Source organism: Peromyscus californicus, unplaced genomic scaffold (genome assembly GCF_007827085.1).
Source record: "Peromyscus californicus insignis strain IS unplaced genomic scaffold, ASM782708v3 Scaffold_4__1_contigs__length_199733344, whole genome shotgun sequence".
NCBI classification, from domain to species: Eukaryota; Metazoa; Chordata; class Mammalia; order Rodentia; family Cricetidae; genus Peromyscus; species Peromyscus californicus.
The window spans coordinates 44741830-44764866 of record NW_026294562.1 but is presented as its reverse complement, the minus strand read 5'-3'; the positions used below and the strand labels follow the sequence as shown (position 1 = coordinate 44764866).

At 41.2% G+C, this 23037-nt stretch overlaps 1 protein-coding gene across 1 annotated transcript in view; it reads right to left on the bottom strand.

The window, feature by feature from the left end:
* Positions 1-23037, bottom strand: part of Pcsk5 (proprotein convertase subtilisin/kexin type 5) — a 456194-nt gene that overhangs the window by 69600 nt on the left and 363557 nt on the right. The window contains 2 exon segments of the mRNA XM_052762773.1: positions 19431-19499; positions 20896-21102. Of these exon segments, the coding sequence (XP_052618733.1) occupies positions 19431-19499; positions 20896-21102 (276 nt within the window).

Genomic DNA, 23037 nt, shown 5'->3' with positions numbered 1-23037 from the left:
AGTTAACTAACTGATATATGGGATTGGCCATATATTTTTATTGAGGTAGGGGAAAGATGGAGATGAAAGGATACTAAAATTTCTGACTCTATTTTCTCCACCTCTGTAAAAGTAGTTAAGACCTAACCACTTGAAGTTCTTATTACTACTGTTCATCTAACTGTTACTTTTGGTTAAAGTTGATGGTCAAATAGTGTAGAAGTATTGGTGGCCTAAAGAATTTCAGGAAAAAAAAGTGATATACTTCACTAAAAGGAATATATTTGCAATGGCTTCATGGTTTACTCATTAAAAAAATACTTTATTTTTAATTATGTGTATGTGTGTAGATATGTGCATGTGAGTGCAGTGCTTGTGGAGGCCAGAAAAGGACCTCAAACTCCATGGAGCTGGAGTGACAGGAGGTTGCAAGCCTCTCGACACTGGTTCTGGGAATTGAACACTGGTCCTCTGGAAGAGTTGTATTCATTCTTAAGCCCTGAGCCATGTATTTATCCCCCAGTTTATTCTTTTTTTTTTTTTTTTTTTTTTTTTTTTTTTTTTTTTTTGGTTTTTCGAGACAGGGTTTCTCTGTGTAGCTTTGCGCCTTTTCCTGGAACTCACTTGGTAGCCCAGGCTGGCCTTGAACTCACAGAGATCCGCCTGGCTCTGCCTCCCGAGTGCTGGGATTAAAGGCGTGCGCCACCACCGCCCGGCTCCCAGTTTATTCTTAATCCCACTAAAAATGGTTTCTAGACTCTCCTCTGAGCCCCCTGCCTCTGTCTTGTCAGCACACCCTACACATGTGCACTACTGCAAGCAGTTAGATTCTTCTGTAAAAGTAAAATCCAACCCTCCACCCAACACTCCCCTGCCTCTGTTCACTGGGAGCTCAACATCACAGATCTCACAATGCTCTTCAGAACAGCAGATGGTCTTCTGAGTCCCCCTTGCTGTGCATTGTGCTTGACCACTCAGATCTCTTGTTTGACTAGGTTTATTTTGGATGTGCTTGGCTCAGTTCTCATTCTGCAAGCCTACGTGATCCAGACAGCCTTGGCTCACAGCTCAACTTCACAGGTCAGTTACACAATAAGTTACTCAGCTCTGGGAGCAAACAGCGTAATAACGTGAAGAGCCAAGATGATGAGCTAACTGCTCCAGAATTGAGCTCTGGCTATCTCGCCAGCATGTCTTTCTCCCCCATAACAATAAGAATGTGAGCTCAAATGTAGGAAAAGAAGCAAAGGAAACATTAGGAGACACCCAAGAACACAAGCCCACAACGAGGGCAGACATAGACACAATAGGTTGAGACTTTTACAACTTTCATTCTTTTCTCTAGGCAAATGGTAGATGAATACAGTCTGCTCTGGAAAGGAGCGAGCATTTGGATGGTCTGTAGGGTTAGAGCCAGACAGTCCTAAGTTTAGCTTTGGCTCTGAATCTTACTAAGTTGTGCAACTTTGGGCAAATTACGTAAGCTCCCTGCATATTGCTTTTTCTCGTTTATCAAATGAAAATAAGGGTTTTGGATAGAGATGGCTATACTGAGGAGTCCAGATCATGTGTGTGAAGTATCTGCCCAGCTTCGTATATAGCACAGACAGAATATTGAAGTTTAGTTATTAAAATATCATTTATCTGTGTCTTCTTCAGCTCCCATCATCAACAGAAGTATTTTGAATATGATGTTGAGTTGTGTATGTATATATGCTCTTGATCACTGATTTTTGACCATAGTTGCAGATCAGCATCAGTCAGAGCTGTAGAAAAATACTTAGGCCCAAGTCTCACTCCAGCACAGTCAGGTGGGAACTGAGGGTAGGCAGCGTGATGTTCTATCCCTCAGATGATCCCAGTGTGCACTTAAAGCTAAGAACTACTGGTCTACTACTCATTTACATGTGTGGAGGCCCACAAAGGTTTCCTGGTGAGATCTGAGCTTGCTTTACCCAGCAGAGCTGCATTAGAGGATGGCTTGACCATGGTTTCTAGGTGATTGGAAGGGCCTACACTTGGTTGTGCTAGGGGGGAGGTCTTTTGCTCCACCTCTTGGTATTTCTATAAACAGCCCTTTAGAAGAGACAGAAGGGGCCAGTGGATAAGGAAGGATCCAAGACCTCCTGAGGTAATCCTGTGTTTCTATCTGTTTCTCTCCCCTCTATCCTTCTATCTAAATCTCTTATCCCTCACTCAAGAGTACTCTATGGTAAAATGTGGGAGCCAGTCTCCCAGTTGGCCTCCCACATACATTGGGGCCCTTGACACCAAAGAGAAAGGTTTCTTTATCTTTGAATCTTCATTCCTAGGCAGATACAGGTGCTTAGTAAATATTTCTTGACCCCCACTGGAGGATGGAGCTAGTTGTCCAAATTCTCATACAGGCTGGTGCATTTCTTGGCAAATAAATAAAGGCAAGGTAGAGCAGTGTAGGGTTGTTCTTGCTGTGGATGCCCTAGATACCTTTCTGACTGTGACTAAATACCTGATGAGAAGAAGCTTAAGGGAACAAATGGATGTTATGTTGGTAAATTGTCATGTGCTGTTCAAACTTGCTAAGAAGCTGCCTCTGGAAATGGAGTTGCTTTGTACCCCCACTTCAGACTCAAACATGTTATATCAAGTGTCCCCCAAGACCCCTTGTTTGAGGATGGCCTGCCCCCACCCCAACACAGTGACAAGGAGAAAGGAGAAAAGTAAAACAGATGAGGAGTTCAAACATCGTGTCCTTGAGACCAGAGAGAAAGGTGAACAATTTCCAACAGATGTGACTATGTTTTCTCCCATGTTATAAAAGTGCCTGCCCTGAGAATGGGAATCCAGAAGTCCAGACCTGGAAACTCATTCACGGTGGAACTGGGACATCCAGCTGACTGTCTCAACTATCTGAGTTATCTTTGCTTGATGTTGTGAGCACACAATGCTTTGCTATCTGCTGCATTTGTCTGTCTATCTACTGTGTCTACATAACTGCTAATGGCAGTTGACTCCTTTGCTTTGGCTTGGCACATACTTAATAAACTAATTCAAAACCAAGGCATTTTGCTTATTCTCCTGACTATCCAGTAGCGGGTAGAAGGATTTTGGTTTGTAGCTTAAGGTGATGCAGTCTATAAGCTGGGGAAGCATGGTGCAGGAGAGTGAGCTGGCTGCCCAGATAGTATATGGAGGCAGGAGGCAGAGGGATAATGCCAATGCTTAGCTCACGGTTTCCTTTTCTCCCTTTTACTCAGAGTGAGACATGATCCCATGGGATGGTGCCTCCCATTTTTAGGGTGGATTTTCCCTCCTTGGTTAAACTTCTCTGGAAACATTTTCACAGATACACCTAGGGGTATGTCTCCTAGGTGATTTTCCATACAGTCAAATTGTCAATGAAGATTCACCATCACAGTGGAGATCTGAGAGTCAGGAATTAAGAAAGGTCAAGTATTTTCCCTACCAGCTCACTCACTGGTCCCAAGACATTGGTCACTGTTTCTCCTCTTGTGTCATTAGCTGCTAGAGATCAGAGAAGTACAATAGTACAATAGAATATTTTGGAAAATTCCACCAATTTGAAAATAGTGACTTTTTCAAAAGAGTTCCCTTGAGAGACAGAAAGATACTGCCTCTTCCAAGGTCAGAAGGGTAGAGAGTGGCTACTCATGTAGTGAAGTCAAACAGGCAAGCATTTGGGACTATTGTTATTATCACTCAGTATCTGTAGAAGATTCTTCCCAGAATCCCCCATGGTACCAAGATCTGTAGATGCTCAAGTGCCTTATATACAAGGATGTGATATTTACATATAACTTGCACCCAACCTCTGATACACTTTACTTTTTTTTGTTGTTGTTTTGTTTTGTTTTTTCGAGACAGGGTTTCTCTGTGTAGCTTTGTGCCTTTCCTGGAACTTGCTTTGTAGACCAGGCTGGCCTCGAACTCACAGAGATCTGCCTGCCTCTACCTTCCAAGTGCTGGGATTAAAGGCGTGCACCACCACTGCCCGGTTCCTCTGATACACTTAAAATCATCCCTAGATTACATGTAATATGTACTGAAATATAAAATTTAGGAAACAATGACAAGGAGAAAAAGACTATGAAAGAGAGTCTCTGACACACCAGTCAACAAGAAAACCATGTGTTAGAGAACATTCCTTCTACTGTCAGCTTCTGTCAGGACCCAGCTGTCTGGAGCTTTGTCAGAAGCCTACTCATAAGAACATGACAGAATCTTCAGACTATGAGAAAGATGACAATGAAGAGATGAAGAAAACAAAATGAATGAACAGTAGTTGGTTCACCTATCTGGTCCTAGATTGAAGACAACCCCAAACAGTCTTCCCAGATGATGACTCATGATGACGAGACAGCATGAGACATTACATCTTTGTTAATTGAAGTCATTGAGGTTTAGGGGTATCTGTTATTATAGCATACCCCTTCTATATATATATATATATATATATATATATATATATATATATATATATATATATACACACACAAATATATGCATGTGTATGTAAATATAATAACATAATTCACATACATTAGAGTTTCTGAGTTAACTCCTTCCCTTGAAAGGAATGGACAAAGTTATAAACAAAATTGCTCAAAATTGATTTTATTTTTAGATAGGATATCTACCCCAGCCATCCTGGAACTTGCTATGTAGATTAGGCTGGTCCCAATCTCACAGAAATCTTCCTGTCTCTGCCTCCTGGGTCCTGGGATTGAAGACATATACCACTAAACCAGGCAAAATTGGCTTTCTGAACCCTGTCACTTTCCATGCACACAAAATTGGATGTTTTCCTATTCCTTTGATCTTGAGCTCCCCATCTGTAAAAACTGACAGTGAATGTGAAGATGTCACTCATATTAAAGGTTTAGTAGAACACCTGTGAATGATTAAAGTGAGGTAATTCAGTCCAAAAATATGAAGTAGCATGCAGAACATTAGGAGATGTTTGTAAGTACTAAGCTCTCATGGATCCATTGTAAAATTTAGGTACTCTTTTTTTTTTTAAGTCAGATTTATTGAAATGTATTTTCATAGTGCAACATTTGTCCTTCATAATTGAGTAAGTTCAAATGGACAGCCATAGGGTTATTCTAACCATCAAGACATGGGGCATTTTCAAACTCCCCTTCTGGAAGTTTTTATGTTTAGATAATATGTTATCTAAAGCCCAAGAGAGTTTCCTAGGTTTTGCTGTATGCCCCACTGCCTTAAAGGAGGACTATTCTAATGAATTATTTCAAATTGATTTGTGTGGAAGATTTATCTTTTTCTCATACTTATTCATCTATTCAATTCAATAATTTGTATGAATTTGTAGCTATTGGTTATGTTTTCTAGGTTATAAATGAATACTGTCTTACTTACATCTTAGCTCAGATTATCCCAGCTCTGACCACTAGAGATGCTTTTTGGGTGGTTTACATGTTCTTCAGACATGCCACTAATTGGGGGTTGTAGTTACTGTTCTAACTGTTCTATTGCTGATACCAGGACCAAAGACACTCATAAAAGAAGTTTTCAATTAGGGGCTTGCTTACAGTTTCAGAGTTAGTTCACGATCATCATGGTGGGAAACTTGGTGACAAGCAGGCAGGCATGGCGCTGGAGCACTAGCCGAGAGCTTTACATACGATCTGCAAGATGGTGGCAGAGAAAGAGCAAGACTGGGCCTGTCCTGGGCTTTTGAGACTTCAAAGCCTACCCCCAGGGACATACCTTCTCCAACAAGGCCAGACCTTCTAATTCTTCTGTCCTAGTTACTATTGCTGTGATGAAACACCATGACCAAAGCAACTTGGGAGGAAAGGGTTTATTTGGCTTACACTTCTACATTGTAGTCCAACACTGAAGGAAGTCAGGACAGGAATTCAAACAGGGCAAGAACCCAGAGCCAGGAACTGATGCATAGACCATAGAGGGGTGCTGCTTACTGGCTTGCTCAAAGTGAATTGCTCAGCCTGCTTTCTTATAGAACCCAAGACCACTATCCCAGGGATGGCACCACACACAATGGGCTGGGTCCTCCCCTCATCAATCACAAATTAAGAAAATGCCTTACCACCAGATCCCATGGAGACATTTTCTCAATTGAGGTTACCTCCTTTCAGATGACTCTAGTTTGTATCAAGTTGACATAAAACTAGCCAGCACACCTCACATGGTTTCACCAATTGGGGATCAAGCATTCAAATATATGAGCCTATGGGGGCCATTCTCACTCAAACTACCACAGGGTTGTGGGTTTTTTTAAATTTCTTTGTTGCCTTTGAGTAATTTCTTACTTTCTGTTATCATAAGATGCTACAAGCTCATCTTGTATATTTACTGTCATAAGTCAACTAATTTAAGAAAGGGACTTGATTGCTTCTATTGGAGAATGATATTAAAAACCAAGATTTAGGGATTGGGAATAGTTACTAATTTTGGGGTATAGTCAGGCATTCTCTGCTGTGAGCATGAAGTACCTTTTGTGGTGAAATATTGTGTACCCTAATAAACTTGCCTGAGGATTAGAGGACAAAGCCAGCCACTAGATTAGACATAGAGGCCAGACAGTGGTGACACACCTCTTTAATCCTATCACTCAGGAGGCAGAGATCCATCTGGATCTCTGTGAATTCAAGGACACACTGGAAACAGAGCCAGGCAGTGGTGGCATACACCTTTAATCCCATGAAATGATGTCTGGACAGAGAAAGGTATATAAGGTGTGAGGAAACAGGAAGTCACTCTCTTTAGACTGAGGATTTCGTAGAGGTAAGAACTAGTGGCTGGCTACTCCGCTTCTCTGATCTTTCAGCTTTCACCCTGATATCTGGCTCTGGTTTTTTTTTTTAATTAAAAGACCATCTAAGATTTGAATAACAACATTTTAAAACCCTTTAAAATATTTTCTAAACCTGAAGAAAGACTGGAGCAGAGCAACTTTGATTTTCTAGGATCTCCCTTTCCTCAATCTATTCATGCATTTATCCATTTTTGGTTCTTTTATCTCTTTTCTTCTTATTTTATTCTTTTACTTATTTTATATTTTTTTCCATGAGATTCCGTTTTCCTTATGAGTACAGGTCAGTGGTTGTACAAGTGGTCCACATTTGGGATTTCTCTTGTGACTATCTTCTAGCTCAATATGGCTTGCTTTCTCTCAGAATTCCTGAACTTGGACCACACTGTTACTAAGGGATGCTCTCCTAGGCAGCACAAGCAGAATTATGACTTTGTGCTTAGATGTTAGTAACAACATCCCAGGCATAACAATGAAAATGTTTTAAAAAGATGACAGATGTCCCATGGTAGCCTACTTGCCTCCTAGAAACTCTTGTTACAAATACTAGAGGAAAGTATCCTTGTTGTGGAATTTATTTTGTCAGTAGACATATAATATTAAGTTGTTTGGAACTAGTTACAGAGGTGCTAATTGCAGTAACTTGTGTAGACTGGTTGTAATTAGCTATCAATTCTGGTGGTCCTTTAAGACCCTATGGTTATCCCATTGCTCAACAGTTTTGCAAGCACTGATTTTAGCACACAATCATTACTTGGTCATTCTCCTTGAGTCAATGATGCTTTTCTTATGCATCTGCCAGATGAAAGTTTTCTGAAAAAGAAGAAAGCTTTCCCTTTTTTTCCCCATTCCTTCCTCAAATATCGTGATAGGTTTTTCAACCTATAATTGACCAGAGAATAGAGTGGCTAACAAGTGAGCAGATCCCACATAGAAATAATAGGGAATATACTTCAAGTGTGAGATGTAGGCAAGAACTTTCTGAACAGGATTCAAACAGCCCAGGAAACATCCCAAGAGGTAACAAATGAGACCACATGAAATTAAAAAGTTTCTGTGCTAAAAAGAAAACTGTCAACAGAACAAGCTAAGTGCCTACAGAATGGGGGAAATCATTGCCAGCTCTACCTCAGACAGAACTATATCTAGATTATATAAAGAACTGCAAAAATTATGGTGTTGGAGAGATGGCTCATCAATTAAGAGCACTGGTTGCTCTTACAGAGGATCCAGGTTTGATTCAACTGTCTGTAACTCCAGTTCCAGGGGATTCAACATCCTTTTCAGGTCTCCATGGGTACTGTGCAGGCATGCATTACATGGCCATACATACAGGCAAAACACTATACACATAAAATAAACTATAAATGAACAAAACTTGCAGAAATTAAAGTCCCAAATCCCTAAGCTGCCAATGAAATGAACAGACAGTTCTTGAAAGAAGAAATACAAACAATAATATTTCTCGAAGTGTTTACCATCCTTAGCCATCAGGGATACTCAAATTAAAACCACTTTTTGTTAGCTAGAAGTTTTCCTGTGTCCTGCCTGGCCACATCAGGATAAATCTCTCTCACCTGCCAGTCCTGTAGCCACTTGGACCCAAGTAAACACAAAGAGGCTTATATTAATTTTAACTGCCTGGCCATGGCTCAAGTTTTTTGCTAACTAGCTCTTATATCTTAAATTAGCCCATAACTATTAATCTATGTATCGCCACATCTTCCATGGCTTTACCTGCATCCCATTATATGTTGCTCTTTCAGTGGTACCTCCCTTCTTCCTGTCTTGCTCTTTGAATTTCCTGCCTGCCTCTAAGCTGCCTTGCCATAGGCCAAACGACTTTATTTATCAACCAATCAGAGCAACGCATATTTGCAGCGTACAGAAAGACATTTCCCCCATCAACTTTTAGATTCCATCTCATGCCAGTCAGAATGGCTAAGATCTGGAAAACAAAAGACAAAGAATGCCAGTGAAGAATTCGCTGTGGGGAAAGAGAAGGTTTTATTCACTTCTGGTGGGATTGTAACCAGTATAGCTACTAGGGGAATTAGCATGGAACTACACTGAAAAACCTGAAAATAAAACATCATGTTACCCATGTACACCTCTACTGGCCATATACCCATGGAAGTACATGTATATATCCTACCACAGGGATGCCAGTCCATCCACGTTTACAGATGCGTAACTGACAATGACAAGGAAGCCAAGCCACTCTATACATCAATCAACAGATAAATGAATAATAAAATGCAGTGCATATCCACAGTGGAATCTTATTCAGCCAAAGGGGAAAATGAAGTTATGGAATTTGCAGGAAAATGGTTGGCTCTAGAAAGTATTATACTAAGTGAACTAACCCAGACTCAGACAGAAAAAAACTGGGTCCAAACCTTTGTTGTTTGTATTAATATATATAAGTTTGTTGTGAAAACATGAAATGCAGAAAACCAGAACTATGTGAAAACAATTAGAGAGGTTTCACTATTATCTTTCCCCCTTCTTTTTATTTAAAAATATTTGTTTTTATTTTTATTTATGTGTCTGTGTCTATGCACACATGTGTGAGGGTACACAGAGGCCGGAAGAGGTTGTTGGAGTCCCTGGAACTTGGGTTATAGGTAACTGGGAGCTGCCCAACTTGAGCACTGAGAACTAAGTCTGGTCCTCTGAGCTATTAACCACCAAGTCATCTCTCTAGCTCCTCCGCTCCTTGCCACAGACAACTATCTTCAGGTCTACAGTCAGCCAGCTTGTTCCCTTTCTGTTCTTTTTAATTTTTTTTGGCAATATCAAGTATAAATGTAGATATGCACACCTTTTAATTTCAACATTTTGCTGACTCAAAAGGGGTCACACCACAAGACAAACAAAACAGAATGCCTGTGAAATAGTATATCAGGAAATCACTGTTACTTTATACAGATCTTTTTGGGTCTTCCTGACAGTAGAGTACTCCATGTGCTTACATACTCTAGGTAACTCAGCTAGTTATCTATGAGCCTGGCATTTCGTCTGCTTCCAGTGGTTGATTACGTTAATACCACTTTGGATGTTTGTATATCCACTTGCACCCCTGACCCAAGGCTTTGCTTTCCAATATCTTGCTCTTTCTCACCCAAGACTCGAATTTTCCCTTCATCCAGTACATCCACTCTGTATTTGCAACCTGGCTATTAGTCACATAGTGGCCATCTGAGCTAACAGATTAGCCAGTACAGAGTGACAATGCTGTGTTCATACCACCTTTGTGTTACTTAATAACAGCCCCCAAACCAAAGAGTGGTAAGGGTGGTGATTTGGTTATACCAAAGAAAAACCAAAAATGTTTCTAAGAGAAAATGTAAATTTATCATTTTAAGGAAATTTGAAAAAACAAAAAGGGAGGGGCATGGTAAAATTGCTAAGATTCTTCAGAAGAATAAATGTCTGTGAAATCATGATGGCAGAAAAATAAGTTTGTACTAGCTCTACTGCTGTGGGATGGTCTGTATGTCAAATGTGTTGCTGATTGGTCAATAAATAAATCACTGATTGGTCAGTGGCCAGGTAGGAAGTATAGGCTGGACTAAGAGAGAGGAGACTTGGGAGAACAGGAAGTTGGGTGAGGGAGACACTGCCAGTCGCCATCAGGATAAGGAAGATGTAAAGTACCAGTAAGCCACAAGCCACGTGGCAAGGTATAGATTAATAGAAATGGATTAATTTAAGCTGTAAGAACAGTTAGCAAGAAGCCTGCCACGGCCATACAGTTTGAAACCAATATAAGTCTCTGTGTTTACTTGGTCGAGTTTGAGGGGCTGTGAGACTGGCGGGTGACAGAGATTTGTACTGACTGTGGGCCAGGCAGGAAAACTTTAGCTACAAATGGCATCCAAAGTGGTGGCAAGAGTTTCCACCTAAAAACTGAGAAAAAAGATTCTAAAACGGAGCTAAAAACAGCTTCCTAATTGTCTCTCTCAAATGAACGGCAGCTGCCAGTTTGAGCTACTGGCGGGTTCCTGGCGTGCATGCTCGACCTGCAGTATGGCGGGAATGAGGCCTCTGCAAATGGCACATTAAGCTGTGTGGTGGATTTAGCCTTTGCTAGTACAAAACAAAACAAAAAAAGAGGTTTCTGGGCTACACGCTGCTTTGATAGAAGCATAGACCCACTATTTCTGAGAGTTGATGGCTCCCAGAGCTGGCAGAAAATGTATCACCGTCATGTTGGGAAACTGAAGTGGGCGGAGCCAGCAGCGCCAGCACTGTTTCAGGCTTAGAAGGCTGCAGTTCAAAGCAATAGGCTCAAGCTAATATAAAAAAATAAGCCATGTAAAGATGGCTACCACACAGAGAATCTGGATTATGTTCTCTTTGATATTCATAACTGAAGAAAAACATTTGATTACAAAAGCTGTTGAGTTATGCCAAAATGTATATTTTAAAGGAACCTTGACTTCAAAATTTGGATGTAAGGATATGTTGCTTTGGAAAGGAGGCTCTGCTTTTGTTTCCACAGAAAGCCAGAGGCTATGGATTTGTTCCAGATTAAGACACATCAGGTTTGACCAGCCAAGACCCCCTGAAAGGTCTCCGATGACACCATGGCCCAGATGATCCAACATCCAGAACCGTTTCAAGGCAACTGGCTCAGACGATACACCCTCATGGACTACTCCATAACCCTAAAATATTCTTTGTGTCCCCATAAGATACAGCGCCCCCCTCCAGCAGGAAGTAGTAAGAGAAGCTACGCCCCAATTCCCAAATATACCAAGCTGGTTAAAACCTTCCTTTTTAAGAAAAGAAAAGGGGAAGTGCTGTGGGATGGTCTGTATGTCAAATGTGTTGCTGATTGGTCAATGAATAAATCACTGATTGGCAGTGGCCAGGCAGGAAGTATAGGTGGGACTAACAGAGAGGAGAATTGAGAGAACAGGAAGCTGGGTGAGGGAGACACTGCGAGCCGCCATCATGACAAGTAAGATGTAAAGTACCGGTAAGCCACAAGCCACGTGGCAAGGTATAGATTAATAGAAATGGATTAATTTAAGCTGTAAGAACAGTTAGCAAGAAACCTGCCACGGCCATACAGTTTGTAACCAATATAAGTCTCTGTGTTTACTTGGTCGGGTCTGAGTGGCTGTGGGACTGGCGGGTGAGTTTATATAATTGCTCATTTAGCAATCAGCTTATTGTTGGTTCCTTTTTGTTTTTCACAGATTTTTTTTTATTTTAAATTATGCATACGTCTGTATATCTGTGTATCAGTATGTTCACATGCATGCAGATCTGCCTGGAAGTCAGAAGAGTATCGTTTTCCCTGGAGCTACAGTTGCAGGCAGTTGTGAGCTACCTACCAGGTAGAGGTGCTAATGACTGAACCTGGGTCCTTTGTAAGAGCAGTAAGGAGAATTGGGAGAACAGGAAGCTGGGTGAGAGAGACACTGCCAGCCGCCATCAGGACAAGGAAGATGTAAAGTACCAGTAAGCCACAAGCCACGTGGCAAGGTATAGATTAATAGAAATGGATTAATTTAAGCTGTAAGAACAGTTAGCAAGAAGCCTGCCACGGCCATACAGTTTGAAACCAATATAAGTCTCTGTGTTTACTTGGTCGGGTTTGAGGGGCTGTGAGACTGGCGGGTGACAGAGATTTGTACTGACTGTGGGCCAGGCAGGAAAACTCTAGCAACACTCTACTGTTGTACTCAGACTGTAAGTTAGAGCCACAGTGTGTAAGAGGTGCTCAGTTTCGACTGAAAGGCACTAAATGTTAGAGTTCTGAATTGCTGTAGTCCAATTGGGAGTCCATTGAGAGTCTCAGAACTCAACCTGCATGAATGAGTGTACACTGTTTAGAATGTGAGTCTGTGTTCTTAGCTTAGATTTCTAGAAGAGGTGTCATGCAGTCCAAGTGCCAATGCATAGGCAATTGCAATACAGGCTGTCACATGTTCTTCAAAGGCTGTACCATTTAGTTTCCACCTCAGGGAATAAATATATTCCCTTTCCTACAGCCTTGCCTGGAGAGCCGACGTGCTTTTGATATGCCATTCTGATGGGTGAAATACTGTCCTATGGGGTTGTGCATTCCTCTGGGTTGGTGTGCTTATTGCTGTCTTGAATTAGAGCAACTGTTCACACACCCTCAGGAGACCCTCACAAGATTGGACTCATTAACATTCTTTCATGGTAGGAAGTGAAGGCTCATGAAGCTAATAAGGCTTAAGGAGTCCCCCACCTCCCTGAGGACGTAAATAGTTACCAAGGGCTGTGAAGAGGAGGCTGGTGTGCAGTGGGCTGTAACTTTCCCATGCTCCTGTAAGCAACCTCTCACTCATGTTCCTTTAAGCACCTCCAATAAACACATTAGTTCACCCAGCTGGACTTTCATGGCATAATTTCTTTGGTCTGCTACTGCCACTGTGTCTGGGGTGAACAAAGCAGACTGCCCTGGAAAAGTCATGCAACCCGTGGTCTTTTTAATTTGTATCTCCCACCTAATAAACCAGTAGCTTTTCTTATGCGTTAATGCCCTTTGTCTCATGTGATATAAAAGCCTATACCTTTCATCATATTGTGTTAGTGTCACCTCGGCTAGACTGCTTTTGCTTCTACCTGGATTCTATAAGAGCATTCTTACCACCGTTGGTACTACAGCCCCTCTGCCTGTCAATCACCCTTGAAGACTGTTGGTAGCCAAATTCAACTTAAACTACGTCCTCAGAATAGCACTCGAGAGCCGAGGATGCATCTCCGTTGGCAGAGCACTTGTCCAGCATGCAGAAAGCCCTGAGTTTGATCTCTTCATCACTGAGTGCAGTGGCACACAGCTGTAATCCCAGCAGTGGGGAAGTGGATAAAGGAGGATCAGAAGTTAAAGACCATCCTCAGCTGCGTAAGTTGAGGCCAACGTGGCCTCTGGTAGACCCTATTTCAAACAGGAAAAACACGAGCCACCCCATCATTCTGCTTTCTTGTTTGTTTATATACTTATTTATTCAAGTGCTGAGGATGGAATGCTGGGCATCACATATCCTAGGCAAGCTTTCTACTACTGAGCCACATCTCCTAGTTCCCTGTCTTTCCTTCTGTCTGTCTGTGGCTCTTTAACCTTCAGCTGTTCCACTTCAGGTAAGGAACGCTTTTTAAACACATTCACTGAATTCAAGGTTTGGATTTTTAATGGCTACTCTAAACCTTTCTCTGTCTGTTTCCTTGAAGTTGCTCATTCCTTCTTCAACACTCGTACATTTAGTGGTGGAAAATCCATGGCAGGACGTCTTGCCACTTGTCATCAAGTGGAAGCCCCATGCTTAGGGCAGCTCTCCCTCTTCTTTGTGGACAACAGAGATAAACTCACAGTCTCCCTTCTGCCCTGCCTCTCTGGAAAACCCCTTTGACTGCCTCAGGGCTGGAGGGTCCCTGTCTATATTTTTCTTATGCATAAGTTTGGCTCATTGTATGAAACTTTAGTTATATGAATTTATTTCTTCTTGGTAATTGCTTAAATTTTTAAAAAGTTTCTAGACTACATTCCTTTCAAAGAACAAAAATTAATGGAATTTCATTATGTTCTCTGGAGCCAAAATATGAGCACAATAACTTCTGTTTTTATTAATGAGGTAAGTGAGTATAGATTTTATATAATGTGAGTGAAATCCATTATTAAGTCAATGGATAAATAGGTACAGACCTCAAATCTCAGGCTATACTACCTTTGTTAAGTTAATATTATGAAAGATACCTCAAAACAACAGGTAAAATCGCTTCATTTACCTCACCCCCAAATAGTCAAAATATAATTCCAAACACTCAGATTTGACTTTGTGAAAAATGTCAACTAAAGATACTTCTTAGAAAGATAAAGAATTTGATATCAAGTATTCTTAGAAAAAAACAGGAATGCTGTTTGTTTACAGCCTGATAAAGAAAAGAAACCTCACTCCATAATAATAAATATTCCCTCTGCTCCATCCCAGACTATGAAATTCAGTGTTTTCCTCCAGACAAAACCATCACTTTTTGGTCATGGGTTAGTTTTTTGTCTCCTTCATGAAAATATTTCTAGAAATTACAAGACCTCCTCCCTGGAGCTGGCTGTGATTCCCATCAACCTGGAAATTGAGTTTTCCTTTATTAGTTGTAAAACACAGACATTAATATATAGTGTTCTAAATCTCTGAAAAGGAATACAAAACTCAAAATATTCCTAGCATTCACAACAACTGTTTATGACATAACAAAGATAAAAATGTCTCAAATGTCTGCTCTTGTGTGTCCTAATTCCTCCAGAGATTGTCTGGACCCCTTCAAAAATGAATCTGCATTGTTAAGATGGAATAAAGTGAAATTCTCTCCAAAGGATGACGTTTTGTTTCACAAGAAGAATTTTGGGCAGACCTTGGCAAGTCATTCATATTTTTTAAAGTTCCCATTCCTACATTCTTAAAACTATAAAGTGCAACAAAACACATTTTATCAAATCTTTCAGTTCTAATATTCTATAAAAATCATTTTTGTTGTATGATTACTTTCCTTTTCTTGGATTACATTCAAAATTTAATTAGAGAAAACATTGGCTCTGAAGCCCTGAGTCTCATGAGTTATCTCTCTCTTTTGAACTTGAGAAACCCTCAAATTCAACCCAGTAAACATTTATACATATGTTTTTATTTTTTAAATTTACAATGGAGTTATGTCCTAATAAACATAAATGAAGCATACCAATAATACAAAAATGTATTTAATATTCATGGCCTACCAAACATCATAGCATATCACTAGAGTCTAGGACCCAGACTGCCTCTCAAACATTCTCAGAACACATTAGTCTACACTTAAACAAGTGCCTCTAACATGAGATTATTTTGTTATAAAACTTGGTATTGGCTGTTGACTTGAACTTGTGGCCTCTTAGCAGCTGTGGTTTCCTGATGCACAGCAACACGAGAAAATTCTGTATGCACACTGCCAGCGCAGAAAAAGATCCCAATTTAAAACCTTAAGATCATTGTCACACCATGGTGGAGTCAGAACACTGTAAGCCATGACATCAAAACTGAGGGGCATTTGCCCATCAACTGTGTGTGCTTTATGACCTTGGCCTGCTGCCTTGCTTGTGGGAGCAGACAGTGTAAGTCAGAGAGCTTATTCTCAAGCAGGCCCTTTGGTGTCAGGCGGAAAGATGTGCACATACTAAATGTTAGATCAATGTCATAGCAACCTACGCATGACAGGGAGAACAGGAGGGTTCGTTCCAGTGGAGAGATCACAAGGGCTCAGGAACGAGGTCATGGTTGAGATTAGGCAAGTCAGCTCAATACACAAGACCAGCACATAGGAATTTTGTAAATGAAGAGAAATATTGGAATTTAAGATGTTAAAACTCGGCATTTTGAATGTTTTTGTCACCTTCCCTGATCCTGCTGTACTTGAACTTCCCTCCACTCTGGGCCAACCTTATAAAGATCTTCATTCCAGGTCCATCTCTAGTGGCACAGCCTTATCAGAGGGTGTCTGTCATGTCACCTTTGAATTTCCAGTGCCAAGGCAAGTCCCTGGCACACAGCAGATAGCTAAAGTCTCCTAAATGAAGGAATGGGTGGGATATTTCAATGACACTTTGTAAAGTGAATCAGACTGATGGATCAGGTAAGAAACCTCTGGATTTCTAGTCCCTAGTTGTCCAGTCTCTGTTATGGATTTGTTTTCTAATTGCTACACCTTGGTCTCATCTTTAGCTATGTCACTGAGGAAGGGTGGATATTGAATCTCCCAGTGATCATGGTTGCCTTGTCATTGTTCACATCTGTTGTGTAATGTCTCGGAAGGAAGATCACTAAGATACAGGATGCTTACGTGGGGAGGTGAAACATTCCATCCTGCTGGAAGCTCACTAAGCTCAGAGAGTAAACATCTCAAAATAGTTTAAGGAAGTCCCTGAAACTGACCAGATTCATTAGGCCCCTCTCTTCTCAAACACACACACACACACACACACACACACACACACACACACACACACACACACACGTATATACATACATATATATTTATGTCTATATGCATTAAGAACTGATGACAAATGTCCTCAGAAGAGATTAGAACAGCTGAGAAGCTTGGACAGGCCACACTCCAAACTGTTAAGCTGCCTCTGGGTTGTTCAGTATGCTCCAATTTTCCCAGCTTTCATGAGCTGTTACTGTGCTGGGGTGGGCTTTGATGATGCAGCTTTCTCTGAGTCATTTATGATCTTGTAAGTGACCCCTCGCCTACACTCCTGCAAGTAACCCCAATAAACTCATTGGTTCGTCAAGCTGCACTTGGGGAGTATTTGTACTTTGGTCTTTCATCAGTTCTTTATTTGGTATGAGTAGATGTTTATCCACTCTCCCCAAAAATACTGTCATATAACACCATATCTCTTTTAGGATGATGTCTGAATCTGAGGGAGCTCTCAAAGGTACATACTTTTCAGGGTTTTTTAAAGACGTGGAAGTAAAACTTACTCTTCTGTGTTTAACTTAGTGGGTTTGCTCTACTGTCATCACTGAACACATGATGAGAGCCAACATGTTTAAGATCTGTCCCCACAGCACACACAAACACTCAGTCCCCACCCACCGTGACACACAAAGTTACAGGCATGGGTGTTGAGCACACAAAAAAGGTGCAAAAGAAATCAGCGGGGGTAGGATGCCAAAGTGGAAAATAGGCCAGAGATGGACGAAAGTAAAATCAAGACCATCAGAACATCGATCATTGCTGCCAGAAAGATCTCCTATCACTTCCTAAGAAAGACTGTAATTTGGCTATAGCTGAAAGACAGAATGCAACAAAATACACAATTAAAATATCCATAAGCAAAGTATAGAATCTTGTTGCCGGTGTTCTAATCGTAGTTCTTTTCTTTTTTTGGTTTTTCGAGACAGGGTTTCTCTGTGTAGCTTTGCGCCTTTCCTGGCTCTCGCACTGTAGACCAGGCTGGCCTTGAACTCACAAAGATCCGCCTGCCTCTGCCTCCCGAGTGCTGGCGTAGTTCTTTTCTTACTTGTCTTTAAATTTACTTTTGCTTCCCAGACATTTAGAATTTTCCCCTAAAATCTCTGACTGCCGCCTGCTTCTGAAGTTTTACTCTGTTACTGAATTTCTTCTCCTCAAGCTACAACAGATGATAGTGAAAGAACACTGTTCACGTTTCTAAAGCCTCAGATAAGCTATAGCTCTCACATAATATTTAAGAATTAAGGAAGTCACAGAAGAGGAGGGGGGAAGAATTGTAGGAGCCAGAGGGGTCGAGGACACCGGGAGAACACAGCCCACAGAACAACTAGGCAGGGCTCGTAGGGGCTGACAGAGACCGAAGCAGCAATCATGGAGCCTGTATGGGTCTGTGTTAGGTCCTCCACATATATGTTTGGTTGTTAGCTTGGTGTTCTTGTGGGACTCCTAACAGTGTGTGTGTGTGTGTGTGTGTGTGTGTGTGTGTGTGTGTGTGTGTGTGTGTGTGTGTGGTGGGGAGGAGTATCTCTGACTCTCTCGTCTGCTCTTGGGACACTTTTCCTCCTACTGGGTTGCCTCATCCAGCCTTGATATGAGGGTTTGTGACTAGTCTTATTGTATCTTGTTATGCTGTGTTGGGTTGATATACCTGGGAGGCCTGCTCTTTTTTGAAGGGGAAATGGAAGAGGAGTGGATCTGGGGGAGAGGGAGAAGGGGGGGAGCAGGGAGGAGTGGAGGGAGGGGACTGTGGTCAGGAAGTATTGTATGGAAGAAGAATAAACAAACAAACAAACAAATAAATAATAAGTCTAGTAGGTGAGGCCAATAAGAGGTCTACTTAGCTGCCCTGTAATCTGACACTTTGCAAGTGGTCCATGGAACAGCCGCAGTGGCCCCACTGAACAGCCTGTTCTGCATCCTGACAAATTTCCCATGTGATATGTGCATGGTAACATTTTAGAGGCACCACAAGCCTCCACAGAAGCCCCCACAAAGAGAAATTACTCTGTTTCAGCTGGGATTTTCCTTCACAGATCCTATATGCTGTTTTCTATATGTTGCCTAGACTTACATGAAAGTGCTGTCTTGAAATCACAGTCTCCCTAGTTTACGTTTTTCATCAATTTCACTGATGTTATGTACTATAAACCAACCTTATCTTCCTTCTCCTTTGCCAGAGAACCAGCAGTATGAGCAGAAGGAATAGGAGAGCTACAAAGTTGAACTAGAGAGTAGGTATGTTTTTCTTTGAGTAACAGGAATCTTGACTTCACCATCACTATAGTACAAAATATTGCGTTAGGCTCCAAGCAATGGAATCACTTTCACAAAAGGAGATCTCTCTATCTCTCTACCTGCTAGCTTTTGGGTTCCTAGTGAGTTAGAGCCAAGAGGCGTTTCTTCGTTTGATTTGATTTGTCAGCTCAATAAAGAAGAGTTTGAGTGTCAAGGGAAGACACAGCCATCCTTTCTTAAGCTTGGCACCATTGCCTCAAGCGTCTCTTCACTGTGACACTGTCTGTACTATGGATAGCGATGGGGACACTGATAATTACCTCGATGACAAGACTTCTTGCTGAAGCAATGGCAACACCAGCATGTGTGGCAGGGGACACAGCTACTTAAACACTTTAAGTAACAAAGGACCATGACATACCCACAGTGCATCCCAGACACCCTTCCTCACAAGGTATGCATTCTTCATACTCAGAATCCTGGAATTCACCTGTACAGGGAGAGGAATGGAAAACGCATTCAAACTCACTGGATAGAGGCAGATTCACTGCTAGGAAAACATGTTGTTTGGTGTGTGCTTTGTCTCTAGTGAATCTCAGAACAATTATGAAGCCCCAAACCATCTTGAAGAAAGATGTCATGGACTTTAAAATCTCGTATCAATTTACCAGACTGTATACCACTCAAACGGGTGCAAATAGAACAGGCTTAGACTGTATTCTGTATAACTAGTCTTTGTGTTTGTTTATTTGCTTGCTTGTTCCACTTTGCTCTTTGAGAGCAGGTATTGCTATGTAGCTCTGGCTGACCTGGAACTCACTATGTAGTTTAAGCTGGCCTTAAGCTCATTGCTTTTATTTCCTGAGTACTGAGATTACAGCTATGAGCCACCACGGTTGGCCATATAACTAATTTTATTTATTTATTTATTTATTTATTTATTTATTTATTTATTTATTTATTTATTTATTTATGAGTTTTTTCGAGACAGGGTTTCTCTGTGTAGCTTTGTGCCTTTTCCTGCATCTCGCTCTGTAGACCAGGCTGGCCTCAAACTCACAAAGATCTGCCTGCCTCTGCCTCCCAAGTGCTGGGATTAAAGGCATATGCCACCACTGCCCAGCTCATATAACTAATTTTAAAGTCAAGCTAGTAGATTGTATTTACTCAGTAAGTCAGTCCTGTGTCTATGAAAATGGAATTATACACACACACATACACACACATATTATATGAAGATCAGATGCTATATCTGACCTACTTAACATACTTAAAGTTAAAAAAATACTTTACTGTCTCTGTAATCAGGAAGTAGAAATAGAATTAGTGCTTAATTTAAAATATCTTGAAACCGTCTTCAGACCTGGGCCAGCCATAATCCTTATGTAGCAGAGTTCTTACATATAAGAAAAGAAACAATCAATGCTGCTAAATTTATCGTCTTCCAGTATAACAAAGAAATTGAACAATGACAACAACATACAATTCACAGAGCATTCAAAAATTTCAAGAAGATTTAGTAGACTCCTTGCCCATTCTCATGGGCAATCCTGCTTGGTATTATGCTTGCCCCTTTACAAATAAAGCCCCAAGGCATGGAGAAATTAGATTAGTTTTGCCCATGGTCTCATACCTAGTAATCGAGAAGAAGAAAACTGTTGGCCAAGACTTTGAGACTCTGACCTCAGTTTTTCTCTGTTGTCTGGGCATCATGGGGCTGGGGAAAGGAAGGGAGGGTACCTCCAGCCCCACCGCCTTATTATTCTAAATGTTCATAATAACACCGTGATAATTGAAAGTAAGGTAGTCAAAGCCTTCCTGATGCCCAGAGGTATAATCTCTCATCCCACCTCCTGGTGCTGAGTAGGAGCCCATGGAAGCCTCACCTTGTCGACACTCCAGCTTCTGGCAGGTGTGGTTGGTGGGCACGATGAAGTAGCCGCTCATGCATCTCGTGCAGACATGTGGGTTGTAGCAAAGCTCACAGTTGTCTGGGCAGGGCAGGCAGGCACGCCCCTTAGCAGGATAATGGCCCACAGGACAGCTCTCCCGACATTCCCCCTGGTATAGGAAGCGCTCCCGACCATGCTTGTCTGACCAGTTAGAGGGGCATGGGAAAGAGAAAATGCAAAAACCAGCCATGGAACTCATATAATCTAAGATGTTTTATTAAAAAGAGAAACAACTGAGTGCTTTTGTTCCCAGGGGAGCAAGAGCATCAGAATGGATTTAATAAAAAGTGCAATATCTATATCCTTATCGCAGAGAAGTTTTCCTTGCAGGGAATCATTTTACACAATTTTATATATTTGAGTGAACAGCTTCTATTTGGGATGTCATTGCAAAACCACAAACCATGTTCTGTGGAAAGCTACAATTCAAAATGTGTTTAACTTTCCCAAGGGCTCCTTTGGGTAAAGGTAGATCCACTCAGACTTGGGGGTTACAGAGATGCCATAAAAATAAACACATGCTACATGGCAGACACACTTGATAAAAGTGTAATCTTACAGTGATTTGGAATCACTATTAAAATCACATGCTTGTGCTGACTAATGTCTGGGTTTTTGCAAAGCTACTAATTGTTCTAAGGGCAGCCTTATTGACACCCTAAATCAAGCACACCTCCAGAACTCCTCCACAGCATCCCTAAGGGTTTTATTTCTGTCAACACTGGGCTCTATAAGAAAAGAATCAGCAGTTTCCCAGCATGACAGAACATGGGAATTTGCTCCTGGAGAGAACAGAAAAATCTAATCAGTTAGAAAAATATCAGGATCAGTTACAGAGGATTATAAACAGCTACAAATATTTTTAAAAACAACATTAAGATTAATACTGCATATCTACCTAGGAGCTCCATACTCCCAGCTTTGGGGAGTTTCAGGGCTCAGTGTGCTCTGGGTAACTATCTACTCATTCTACTGAGAACCAGATTTCCCATATGGCCTCACGTCTGAAGAACAGCTGATCTGTATTGCCTAGAATAACCTGGGTCTACCATTCTCTCTGTCACCACATGGAGATCCAAACCACTTCAGGCTGCAGGGACCCTGAGTATGTGTATAAAGTCACAGTAGCCCCTTGTTGCAAGGACAGACATAGAAAGTCAGTATAATGTTGGACTGAACCACATGAGCTTGCTGATATTTCAGTCTTTCACTAAAACTTCCTTTCTGGAGTTTCTTGAGGTGAAGCATTCCTCTTCAGCATGGTAATCTCAAGGCATAGGCTCTCCTTGCTGTGTTAGCATTAGCTTTTGCTGTGCAGAGAGCATGTTGAACAAGGGCTTGGTAAACAATTACCCTCTCCAGAAAACCTCTGCTCATCACATATGGAAATGATCCATGGCAGCCTTTTGACTGCTCATTTGGCCTTTATCTGATAGTTTCTCATTGTTCAGTATGTGAGGACAAACCTTATAATTCTGTTAACTCCTTGAAAGTGAGTCAGTTTTTTTACTGCAGTGACAGAAATACCCAACATAAACACTTAAGGGGATGGAAGACTTATCCTAGCTCTCAGTTTCAAGGCTGTCAGCACCTTATAGCAGGAAGGGCATGGTGGAGCAGAGATGCTCACTTCCTGGAAGCCACACAACATAGAAGAATCCCCATACTAACTGGCTTTCTCATCCCCCACCTCTCCATCTGGATCCCCGTGTATGAGATAATATAGCCTACATTAAGGGTAGAATTTCTCTCTTAGTCAGTCCTCCCTGGAAACACTCACACAGAGACATGCAGAGATTTCTTTTACTAATCTATGAGGCATTTCTCAATCAGATCAAATTAACAAATACTTAATCATCATATGTATTATGCTCTCATTTATTGTATTTTCCATTGCTTCTAACTGTAACTTGTGCAAAGGAGGGAGGCATTGAATATTTAAGATGATAGATTAGATGCAGCCCTTCAAGTATAAAATGTGGGAAAAATGACAAAGTCCTTATCATGTGGTTTGGTGCAAGTAGTAGTAAGATGCTAGAATATTTGACATTTGCTTAGAATCTAAACTTTGTTCTA